General features: G+C 41.0%; 2 protein-coding genes across 2 annotated transcripts; both read left to right on the top strand.

Moving 5' to 3' along the window:
• The first annotated feature begins 1071 nt into the window (after window positions 1–1071).
• On the top strand, window positions 1072–1521 carry LOC110869398. The gene has a single exon (XM_022118655.1). It carries the CDS (start codon window positions 1072–1074, stop codon window positions 1519–1521), a length of 450 nt encoding a protein of 149 aa, XP_021974347.1.
• A 706-nt stretch (window positions 1522–2227) lies between these two features.
• LOC110871747 lies at window positions 2228–4490 on the top strand. Its single transcript, XM_022120470.2, has 2 exons — window positions 2228–2441; window positions 2773–4490. The coding sequence occupies exon 2, from the start codon at window positions 2775–2777 to the stop codon at window positions 4488–4490; it is 1716 nt and encodes a 571-aa protein (XP_021976162.1). The 5' UTR covers window positions 2228–2441; window positions 2773–2774.
• The last annotated feature ends 8261 nt before the right edge of the window (window positions 4491–12751 follow it).

Here is a 12751-nt window from a genome sequence, read left to right as displayed (position 1 = left end):
TATGCAAGCAAAACTTTATCCGAAGCGCAACTTAACTACACCACAACCGAGAAGGAGTTACTAGCGGTGGTGTACGCTTTGGATAAGTTTCGCTCGTATATTTGGGGAAGCAAGGTAGTAGTTTATTCCGATCATAGTGCGGTTCGGTATTTAATGGAGAAAAAGGATGCGAAGCCGCGTTTGATTCGATGGGTTTTATTGTTACAAGAATTTGATTTAGAGATCCGAGACAAAAAAGGAAGCGAGAATGTAGTCGCGGATCATTTGTCTAGAATTCCGGTAGAGGGGACTGATGATGTAAGTGAAATTAATGAAAGTTTCCCCGACGAGCAACTGTTAGCCGTGTCTACTTTCGTTGCCCCGTGGTACGCTCACTATGTTAACTACTTAGCCACGGGGGCCATTCCGACCCATTGGACTAAAAAGCGCCGTCAACAATTCATGGTCCAAGTGAGGCAATATATCTGGGATGAGCCGGATCTTTTCAAGATCGGTCCGGATCAAGTTATTCGGAGATGTGTGCCCGAGACGGAAGTGTTGGAAATTTTAACGCATGCCCATTCGTCCGCTTGCGGGGGTCACTTTAGTGGGCATAAAACGGGTTATCGGGTACTATCTTGCGGATTTTATTGGCCCACTATATTCAAAGATGCAATTGAATTCGCCCGGAATTGTGTAAATTGCCAAAAGATGGGTAGCATATCGAAGAGGGACGAGATGCCACTACAACCAATCTTGGTTGTAGAGATATTTGATGTATGGGGAATAGATTTCATGGGTCCGTTTCCGAATTCGAATGGCTTCCTTTACATTCTTGTGGCGGTAGATTATGTCTCGAAGTGGATTGAGGCCATTGCAACGCGAACAAACGACCATTCGGTTGTTTGTAAATTTGTTCAATCCAACATCTTCTCGCGCTTCGGAATTCCGCGGGTCATTATAAGCGACGGTGGTTCACATTTCAAAAATTTTAACTTTGGAAAATTATTGAAAAGGTATAGTGTGAATCACCGAGTCGCCATTAGTCGCCATTGAAAAGGTATAGTGTGAATCACCGAAAATCATTTGCCTATGGAATTGGCGCATCGGGCGCATTGGGCGATAAAGACAGTTAATGCGGATTACGACGAGGCGGGTAAGTTGCGGAAATTACAATTGAGCGAGATAGAAGAAATTCGAGATGAGGCGTACGAATGCGCATCGGCTTATAAGGATAAGCTAAAAAAAGTACATGATGCGAAGTTACGCAAGAAAACGTTCGAAGTGGGTCAGAAGGTTTGGTTGTACAACTCTCGGTTGAAAATGTTTGCGGGCAAGCTTAAAAGCAAGTGGATGGGTCCGTATGTTATTCGAAGAGTTGGGCAATTTGGTGATGTGGACATCCAAGACGAGCAAACGTTGAAACAACAAACGGTGAACGGTCACCGCTTGAAGCCGTACTTGGAAGGAAATGACATCAATAACTTGGAGCTTGACAAAGCGGGCTACATCCTACACCCGGTTGAGGAGGAACAATCGTAAGAGGCCCAGGTTTGGTGATAGTGTACATAGTAGTTTCGTTTTGTTTTGTTAGTATAGTTGCATAATTGCCATAGTTCCTTAAAGTCCGTGTTCGAAACAAGTGTGGGGAAGTTCGGGTCGCGAATTGTTCTTACATCGTGTTGAGGACAACACGGGATTTTTGAGGGGGTAGGGTGATTTTTCCAAGTTTTTGAAATAATTAAAAAACATAAAAAATCGAAAAATTTAAAAAATCTAAAAAAATTGGAACATAAACTTCAAAGTTTTGTCAAAATGTGCATGCCCAGTATCCACCGTAAATTACGGTGGAGCCGTAATTTACGGTGGATGTTGAACATTTTTGGAATTTTATGGTGAAAACCTTCTGTTTTACGGTGTAAATTGAAGTCCAGTGTTTACCGTAAATTACGGTAATACCGTAATTTACGGTGGTGAAAAAATTGGGTGAGGTTTACGGTGGAAACAGCCTGAATTACGGCACATTTTTGACATCCAGGTCTCACCGTAATTTACGGTGAGACCGTAAATTACGGTACGCAGTAAAAACATGTCGGTCGATTGGGGTTCTGCATTTATAAAAAAAAAAAAAAAATATAAAAAACCCGAAAATAAACAAGCTTGTCACGTGATTAAACCCCAACCACTCATTCATTCTTCACTTTTCCACCTCTTCTTCTCCAAAGAACCCACAAACTCCATTGTTCTTCTTCCACCTTCTTCTCTTCATCAAATCTTCAATACTCGCCCAAATCAAGTGGGGTTTTGGTCTAAATCGACTAATTTTTCACAAGCTTCGTGATTGTGAGGAGGAATTCCAGAGAAAACGCGGTTTTGGGGTCGAAGTTTGAAACCCTAGGTTGAGATAATTTGGGGGTTTTGGGATTTTTAGTTTCACAAGCATCCTCTCATCTTGAAACAAGGTATGAACACTTATTTTACTATATTATGGAGATGCATTGTGAAAAACAAGGTGATTTAGGTTATATGTTTTTGCCCACTTGCTTGTTGCTAGGATATGAGTATGAAATTGTTATTGAACATGGTTGATGGTTGTAGATGTAGGAAATATGGTTAAAGTAGTGAACTTTTGGGATGTTCTACATTGTAGAGACACCATGCCCAATTTTTGAAAATTCTTGATACATTTTGGGTTCACTAACATCTACAACCATGGCAACAAGCAAGTGTGGGGATGATTTGTGAAAAGAATGTTAATTTTTGTGTTATTTTGTTGTTTCTTCATGTGTGTAGGAATGGCAAGGACAAAGGAAAAGCCGGGTTCAAGTTCATCCTCGTCAAGAGGCAAAGGCAAGGAGAAGGAGCAGCCATCGAAGAAGAGGCAATATCTTGGTAGGGTTAGTGAAAGCGAAAGCGAGGAAGAAGAAGAGATGCAGTTAGACCCAAGAGATAAACCGGTGTGGAATTCGGGGTCATTGGATGACCAACCCGAAATTTGGCAGCCAACTTTGTATAACGATTGCATGAACAAGTTAAAGAATAAAGCGGCCGCATTCATCTGTGAAAGAGATGTTGATGAGCCTCAGTTGGGCCAGTTCGGGGTGTATGACAAGTTCCGTGCTTTGGGTTGGGAAGGAGCACTCAAGTGTTGGGATAAGGATAAGAGCAATTTGTTTTTGACTGAAATTCAGGAGTGGATGGCAACACTTAAGTGTGAAAACTTCTATAGGCCATCACAAATGAAGTTGATTGGGACGGTACATGGGGTACCAGTTGAAATGTCATTTGATACTTTGAAGAAGTTGGGAAAATATGATAGTCTTCCAGCTAGGGAATACATGATTCCCACGCTTGATGACTTGTTGCTCAAACCCGAGAAGCACGTGACATGGAACAGTATGTTGGCTGATTTGTTTTTGCCCGGTAGGTATGGTGGCGTGTTATACCGAAAAAATCTGAAGATAGAAGCCAAGCTCTTGCATACGATCTGTTTACTTAATGTCATCCCAAGGAGAGGGGATAAAGAACAGGTGAGGTTTCCAGAGATACCTGTTCTGTACTCATTGATGCACGGGTCCCCACGGTTTCCAATCCGCTACCTGATCATGCACCATTTGTGGATATGTCGGAACAAATACGGGAGAGACATTGTCCCGTACTGCCGCATCATAACGGGCCTAATGAAACAGCAGAAGGCACTCACATCTGAAGACCGCGGTTTAACGAAAAGGCACTTGCCTTTTACTTTAGATAGGTTGGGAAACGTTTGGACATACACTTCGTCTGAACGTTATCACAAGCTGAAATCGGAGGGTCAACGGTGGAGGGCGTTGAAATTAGGTGCAAGGGAATTGTTACCGGGAGAACCGGATGAACCTGAAAGCGATGAAGAGTTAATTCCGAGTGGGGATGATGATTACGCAGACGAGCCAACGGGTGGTGCAAATGTTGGTTTTGGGGCTTTTCATGGTGGTCATGGTGGCACATTTTACGACTATGCGCAGCAACCATATGAGCCGGGGTGGGCTTATAGTGGTTCAATGCAGGAGGTGATCGAGAGCCAACGCCCGCCGGCGGCCATCTTTGATACTTGGTCGGGTCCGGAGAGGTCGTTATTTGATCAAGGCACGCGGAATAGCGCTAGTATTGAGCGGGCACTTAAACATAGCCTCGACCGCAATGAATCATGGCACCGGACTCACGCATATTCGCAGGAGGTGGAAATGAATAACCGATATCACGATGATCAGATGAGGCGAATGCATGCGGACTGGCATGCTGGGAGGCCGGTGGTTGAGGATCCACAACATGTGGATTATGCCTCATTGCCACCATATGATGGCAGCGTTTCGTATCCGACTCCACAACTCCACCATTCTCAGTGGCTTGATCCAAGACGGCAAGAGGGACCACAACAACAAGAGGGAAGCAGTAGCGGCTCGTTCGGGTTTGGAGAATGGAGCGATATGATGTCGTCCATTTTTGGGCCCCCAGGACCGCGTTATTATTGATCAGGTGGTATTCTCTCTCTTGTATAGTTTGTATATATTTGTTGGTTTATGTTGATTATGGTGGGAGGATGGGTGTTGATTGATCATATGATTGATTGTTGGGTTTGGTTGGTTGGTGGTGTTGTGTTTAAAATGAAAAACATAAAAAAAAAATTATAAAATGAAAAAAAAAAAAAGAAATTTGGGGTTTGAGATGAGAAGCTTTTTGTGGATGTTGATTGAAGTAGTGATCAAAACCTCCCAGACCATACATTGGGGACAATGTATCCCAAGTGTGGGGATGGGGGGAAATTTTTTGAAGATTTTTGAAAAAATTTTAAGCCGAGCAAAACAATGTGAAATCTTGTCGCCCCAATTTATTCCCAAGTCAATACATCGGCAACCCTTATTACCCTTTTCATTCTTGGTAAGAGTTGTAGCCACACGTGTATATAAATAATCTTTGATGAGAGTGGCTACGGGTGGGGGTGTGTTAGAACTTGTGCTTGAATGCAATTTGAATCTTTGTTAGACATGAATGTAGAAAGGACAAGGGCATTAGGTAGCCTCGTCGGTTGTGTGAGTGAGTGTGGGATTTGGGGGGTTGGACCTCATAAGTTATATATATGAGCATGGTAGTGAGAGGGGCGGGGGTTTGGTCATTTAGTTGCCCAATTTTGTGCCTAAAGCCTATCATTTGTTTCCCCTAGCTACTTACTTGAAAATGTACCCAAATTTGACCCGGTCTTATAGCATTAGTGATATAATTAGTAGTTTATGAGTTTGAAATAGTCATGGTTAGTGTATTATCGTATTGTGTGCTTGAAAAAAAAAAAAAAATGAAATGAAAAAAAAAAAGAAGGTTTCATTGTCTTGTATATAGTAGTATGCATTTGTTAGTTGTTTTGGTAGTTGTAATAAAAAGACCGGGTCGAATTTTCGCTACTCATATATATTCCATTTCCTACCCATACACCTAGCCACGTTACAACCTTTAAGCCCCTTTGATTTGCATTCATGTTTGACCCGTTATAGGAGTATAGTTGATTCAGGTACAAGCTTATGATTGCGCAACCACCCGTTTGCCTAGTGTGTGTCTAGCTTATCTTTGCTAGTTTCCACTTGTAGCCGAGAGGAGAGAATTTGTGAGGGGTGTATTGCTTGGGCATTAAAAAGGGGTTGGTAAAGAAATTGCATGATTTGTTTGGCTTGATTTGATCACTTGTTTCGAAGCTACGTTGATGAGTTGCTTGGGACAAGCAACGGTTAAGTGTGGGGATGTGACGGGTGGTCCTTTGGACAACCCTTAAGTGTGTTAAAACATGAAATAATCCTCCATTTAGCCGTGTAATTATCTTGAATTAGATAACTACGATGCTTATGTTTCAGGTGCAAATTAGGAGATAAGCGATGGATAAAAGGCAGCTTATGGATGCTTATGGATGCTTTGGTGAAAACGGGTCGAGAGAAGAACACAAGACAAAACAAAGAAGTGAAGATAGCTTGGTACCGTAAATTACGGTACTACCGTAATTTACGGTGACCCATTTTCCCATTTATCTTGCACCGTAAATCAGGCTTGATCCACCGTAACATTTTGATGACCACCGTAAATTACGGTGGAGCCGTAATTTACGGTGGTGCCTGAACGTGAAAAGTGTAACTGCCACAATATACTCGTTTTGGGTGTGTCTTTTGGGATTATCTCATCATTGACGGTTCTTGGAGACTTTGGGAGCGAATTTGGAGTACTTGCTTGGTTTGTGAACGATTCTAAACATTCGGTTTGTGTTTTTAATTCGTATGAACACTAGATTAATGTTGATGATGATTCACCGAGCCATGTCCGGCTAAACTCTTCGGTGATCATCCTAGGTGAATGTTTCTAAGACTTTTGTGTGTTAATTTCTGCATTTCTAGAATGATATTTTGCGTTGCTTGAATGTCATGGTGTGTGTTTGATTGTTTGTAGTGCGTTAATCTATATCACAATTTCTAGTCTTGATCGTACGTTCTTGGTGCCGTTGGCAACCGAGATATCACGGGAAGGGTTAGGGTTGGTTATTGGTTAATAGGTCATCGGGAAACAACCTCGCATTATCTAATCCGAGTACTTTGTTCCCTTTTATCACTTCAATCACACATACACGAGTTATGTCTATGTAACTCTTTCTAGTGAAATTGCACACAATTGTTTAAAGAAACTGAAACCTAGGGTGATCATTGTTCTCTCCTAATTGTTTACAACCTACTTTGATTTGAATTAGTCCTTAATTTAGTTTTATAAAACAACAATCCACAATCTTGAATTTTAATTTTCTGCAATTTAGTTTAATTTTAGTATAAATACAAAGCTACACAATCAACACATTTTCCACATACTCCCTGAGTTCGATACCCTACTACCACTAACTACAGTTGTTTAGGGATTAAATTTGATTGTGACCACGACATCACGTCACCTATCTCTAACTCCTATTTATAATGATGATTTGCAGGGCTGTCACTTCTGTGACGTCAGGTTTGCAACGGCTAGTTATCCGTTACTTTGTTACGGATAAGATCAACAAAATACAACTTGTTTATTTACAATATTACTCCTTATATTTTGGGGGCAATTGTTAGGGCTGGATTTTTATGACTTATGATCCTTACATGTGATCCTAACCAGTGATCCTTGTTTCTTTGGCAGATAGTGATCCTCAGAAGAGTTCCAGGATCAGGATCACGGAGCATCCTAGGGATCCTCCTACTAACGATTGTTCTCTTTGAATTTAATGTTGTCTTGCAGGAATTTCGAGTAGGATCCGCTCTTCACAACGTAAACAAGGAACCTGTCACGCTACTTTGGCATGTGCATAATCAAAGATGGACGTTGTGGACAATATGGAAACTCAGCACAATTTAAGGGCGATAATTTAGGCTAAATTTACTTCTATTCTTGAAGGGGTAACGAGCTAATAGTTAGGTTATTTACCTAAAATACGACCACACACACTTGTATAAGTAGCACTCTTCAACATTCGGAAGACACAACACATTTCTCACACGCTTTGACACACGATACTATAGTGATCCTTGTACTTAGCTCGTTACCATCCGAAGTTGTAAACATATTGTTTGTTATATTGAAGATTGGTGATCGGTAGTTGCCATCACCCGAGGTTTTTTATGCCGGAGATCATTCATTGATCAAGGGCTTTTTCCTCGTATAAATCCTTGTGTCACTCGCGTATTTTACACTAAAGTGATCCTTTACTTTGTTCAACAAACCAAGCATCATTCCCCGTTTACATAAGAGTTTGGTTGCATTATCCTTGTGTGATTTTTGACCAAAACAGTAAGAGAATTATTAAAAGTGTTACCTCCCATCGGGTTCAAGTTAGGAACATTGGATGTGAATCCATATTGCTGGGATTCTGGGATGATTGATGGACTAGTGGAAGCAATGGACTGCATCGGAATAAAATCTCCTTGATGGACATCTGGACTTCCTGTTTGCAAATTCTTCAAGGATCCTAGCATCTGAAGGGATCCCTGAATATGGGATGATCCTGGAACTAAGGAGGATCCTTAAACCTGGGAAAATCCTGGAACGAAGGAGGATCCTTGAACCTGGGATAATCCTGGAACGAAGGAGGATCCTTGAACCTTGGATAATCCTGGAACGAAGGAGGATCCTTGAACCTGGGATGATCCTGGAACGAAGGAGGATCCTTGAACCTGGGATAATCCTGGAACGAAGGAGGATCCTGAGTTCATGAAGGATCCCATATGCTGAGTATAGGATCCTGCCGGTTGGAAATATGATCCTGATGCCTGAGTCACTACTGCTGGGCCGAAATGCACTCCTCTTGATCCACGCATGTGTTGAACGTCTGGGACCTCTGATGGCTGAGAAGTAATCATCGGAGTATCAAAATTCAAAGATTTGGGCATTAGTGGGGAATGATCCTCTGCCGTTTTCTTTTGCCTTTTGAGATCTCCGATTTCCTTGAGGATCCTGTCATTAGTTTCATCCTGCTGCTGCATACGATCCCTCATCTGCAAAATCAAAGTAAATATATAACTAGTACTGGGAATAGAAGAAGTTAGAGCAGAAGATGATGGTTTAGAGGAGATAGGAGTTGGTCTCTTCTCAGCATTTTTCTGAGATCCGGCTGGTGGTGGAGGCAATGGTGGAATGCCATTAGATGAATTAACTGCAGACATCGCTGTGGAAGTATTCTTCAACGATGAAGCCATGCAACACTTCCGGAATGATCACCAACAGAAAAACTTTCTTATGAATGAAGCACCAATTGCCCCACGGTGGGCGCCAAACCGTTTTGGTCAAAAATCACTTAAAGATAATGCAACCAAACTTTATGTAAACGGGGAATGATGCTTGGTATGATGAACAAAGTGAAGGACCACTCAAATGTAAAATGCACAAGTGACACAAGGATTTATACGAGGAAAAAGCCCTTGATCAATGAATGATCTCCGGCATAAAAAACCTCGGGTGATGGAAACTACTGATCACCAAACTTTAATATAACAAATAATGGTTACAACTTCGGATGGTAACGAACTAGGTACAAGGATCACTATAGTATCGTATGCTAAAGCGTGTGAGAAGTGTGTTGTGTCTTCCGAATGTTCAAGAGTGCCATTTATACAAGTGTGTGTGGTTCTATTTTAGGCAAATCACCTAACTACTAGCTCGTTACCCCTTTAGAAATAGAAGTAAATTTAGCCTAAATAATCGCCCTTGAATTGTGCTGAGTTTCCATATTTGTCATAACGTCCATCTTTGATTATGCATGTGCGAGATTAGCGTGATAGATTCCTTGTTTACATTGCTAAGACCGGATCCAACTCGTAATTCCTGCAAGATAATATTAAGTCCAAAGAGAACAGTCGTTAGTATGAGGATCCTTGGAATGATCCGTGATCCTGATCCTAGAGCTCCTCTGAGGATCACTATCTGCCAAAGAAACAAGGATCACTTGTTAGGATCACAAGTTAGGATCATATGTAAGGATCATAGGTCATAAAAATCCAGCCCTAACAGTTTATACAACATATTATTTAAAATTGTGAATTGAGATACCTTAATTTTGAAAGCCCTAGGGTTTTCTCCTGTAGGAATCTCTCCATGTTGTAAGTATCTCATGATTGGGAGGATCCATGATCCCGATTGAGTATCCTCACTAGGGATAATTGTAGAATCCTCTTCTATCTCCATAGCCACATGATCCTCGATGGCAGGAGCCAGGATATGGATAATGGGGGTACTTATATCCTCCGGGATCTTCAAAGATGATCCTAGATTAGCCAACGCATCAGCTTCTGTATTTTCTTCCCTTGGTACCTGTGTCAAATTAAAGGAAACAAAAGAGAGTGCCAATTCTTTGACTATCTCCAAATATTTGGTTAGCTTTCACCTTTAACATCATAGGATCCATTAAAGTGATTAGTGATTAATAATGAATCTACATGTACCTCAAGATACCTGATCCTCATATGCTTAGCGATTTGCAAACCAGCTATCAAGGCTTCATATTCAGCCTCATTGTTAGTAGTTTGGAGCTCACAAGCTATAGAGTGGGGTATTATGTCCCCCTGTGGCGATTTTAGTAGTATTCCAAGCCCTGTTCCTTTGACATTTGAGGATCCATCAGTATAGAGTATCCAAGGATCCTTGGTCTCTTCTAGCTGCTGGACTTCTAATTCAGCTTCCTTTTGCAAATCACTACTGAAATCTGCCACAAAGTCAGCTAATGCTTGGGATTTAATAGCTGTCCTGGGCTCATATCTTATATCATATGCACTAAGCTTCACTGCCCACTTAGCCATCCTTCCTGACATTTCAGGTTTCCTGAGGACATTCTTAATTGGAAAATTAGTTTTAACAATAATGGCATGGGTTTTAAAATAATGTCTCAATTTAGTAGATGCCATAATTAATGCAAGAATAAGTTTTTCTAGGTGTAAATACCTGGATTCAGCATCAAGTAAACTCTTACTTACATAATAGACAGGATGTTGTGTACCTTCGTGATCCTTAACAAGGATGGCACATACTGCTTTTGAGGATACCGCAAGGTACAAGGATAACACATCTCCTTTTTCTTGTTTCATCAAGGCCGGGGCCGAGGATAGGTAATCCTTAAGAGCTCTTAGGGCACTTTCATGCTTCTCAGTCCACTCGAATTTCTTGTTCTTCCTTAGGATATCATAGAACTCCTTACACTTTTCTGAGGCTTTTAATATAAATCTGTTTAAAGCTGCAATCCTGCCTGTTAATCTTTGAACATCCTTAGCATTTGCAGGGGACTTCATGTTCACTATAGCTTTGATTTGTTCTGGACTGGCTTCAATGCCTCTCTTTGTCACCATATATCCTAAGAATTTACCTGCTTTAATACCAAAGTGACATTTTGAAGGATTATGTTTCATGTTATATTTGTCAAGGATATCGAATGCTTCCTCCAAGTCCCTTAGGTGATCCTCAGCCTTTTTGGATTTTATCACCATATCGTCTATATAGACTTCCATAGTGTATCCAATCTGATCCTTGAATATCATATTCACTACCATTTGATAAGTTGCACCTGCATTTCTTAGTCCAAATGGCATAGCAACATAACAATATATACTTGTTGGAGTCATAAAGGCTGTATCCTCTTGATCAGATGGTTCCATCTGAATTTGTTGAAATCCAGATGAAGCATCCATGAAAGTTAACAGTTCATGACCCGCGGTTGCATCCACCATGGAGTCAATGTGGGGTAATGGGAAAGGATCCTTGGGACATGCCTTATTTAAATCAGTGAAATCGACACATACCCTCCAGTTTCCGTTTTTCTTTTGAACAACAACCACATTGGCCAACCATCTTGGATACTTGACCTCTCTAATCATACCTGCTCGGAGTAATTTTTCTACCTCCTCCTGGATAATGGCATTTCTTTCTGGTGCAAACTTCCTCCTCTTTTGATGGATTGGTTTGAAGGACCTGTCAATGCCAAGTTTGTGAGTGATTACATCTTTAGATATACCTATCATGTCTTCGTGTTTCCATGCAAAGGTAGTTTTCCTCCTTTTGAGGAAATATATGAGGTCTTCTCTCATTTCGCCAAGGATCCCTGATCCTATATAAACTTTGGATTCAGGATCACCAGGATCCATAAGGATTTCTACTACATCCTGCTCTCTTGCCTCCAAGACATCCCTTGGAGGATACTTTAATTGCTATTGCTCCCTTGATTTTGAGGCTGGTTTCATTGATGAGGTGTAGCTGTTATGGGTGAAATTCTGAGCCCATATCCTGACCTTGTATCTTGATTTTTTATTAGTTGTATATGATCAAGATACTGGATCAGGATACCGGATCAGGATACCGGACCAGGATATTGGTAACATCCTGAGGCAGTATCCTGACTATTACTAACAATTTGCTTGTAAACGTTGGCTACAAGGGACTAACGTTCGTGAAGACCAAGTCATCCTGAAGATCCGCTCAAATTAGTTAGGATAAGGACGTTGATCGCGGAAAAATAGCTCTTGTAACGGTCAGTATTGAAGATTGGCGTGTTTTATGGAAAATTACGGAGATTGGTCAAAGATATTAATGTTGTAACGGTTATGGAAGCTTAAATCCCGGAGTTATAGTTAGTAAGCGCGTGGAAAACGAGTGGAAACAGGCTGGCAACGTTCAGAAAGGAAATAATCTCAGTATCCCGGATTTTTAGCATAATATCCCGGATTTTTAGCATAGTTAGTTATTTTCTTTTACTATATAAAGGAATGCATGGATCATAGGAAGACACGACTTTCACACACACAATTTCTCGTACACTCTTACTCTCTACCACTTGTAACCACTCACAAACACAAACACTTGCACTCGAATCGCATTGTAACACTTAGTTGATCCGGGTCATATTCTGCATTGTATCCTGTTATTCAAGCAATAAGAAAAACAAGGCAGCCGACGATTGTCAGCTCCCGAGGTTTTATGCCGGAGATCTAGATTGATCAAGGGCTTTTCTCGTACATCACGTGTCAACCTTTACATTTTTGCTCATTGTTTGATTATAGATACAGCTCGATATCCTGAGCCATATCCTGAAACTGTTTTCACAAACTAACAAACCAACATATTTTTCATAAAGTATTACTAGCACACTACCTCACAAAACTAATTTGATCACTTAATTGCTTAGGTAATTTTTGACCAAAACAATTTGGCGCCCACCGTGGGGCAAGTGGTGCTATTTCTACTAAAAACTTTT

This window comes from Helianthus annuus, chromosome 7 (assembly GCF_002127325.2).
Source record: "Helianthus annuus cultivar XRQ/B chromosome 7, HanXRQr2.0-SUNRISE, whole genome shotgun sequence".
Taxonomy (NCBI): domain Eukaryota; kingdom Viridiplantae; phylum Streptophyta; class Magnoliopsida; order Asterales; family Asteraceae; genus Helianthus; species Helianthus annuus.
Note: the sequence above shows the minus strand (reverse complement) of the source record. Positions and strands in the feature narration are given on the sequence as shown.

What these genes read in the sequence shown, in the direction of transcription:
- LOC110869398 (XM_022118655.1), top strand. Translation starts at nt 1,072, where the DNA reads ATGGAATTGGCGCATCGGGCGCATTGGGCGATAAAGACAGTTAATGCG.
- LOC110871747 (XM_022120470.2), top strand. Translation starts at nt 2,775, where the DNA reads ATGGCAAGGACAAAGGAAAAGCCGGGTTCAAGTTCATCCTCGTCAAGA.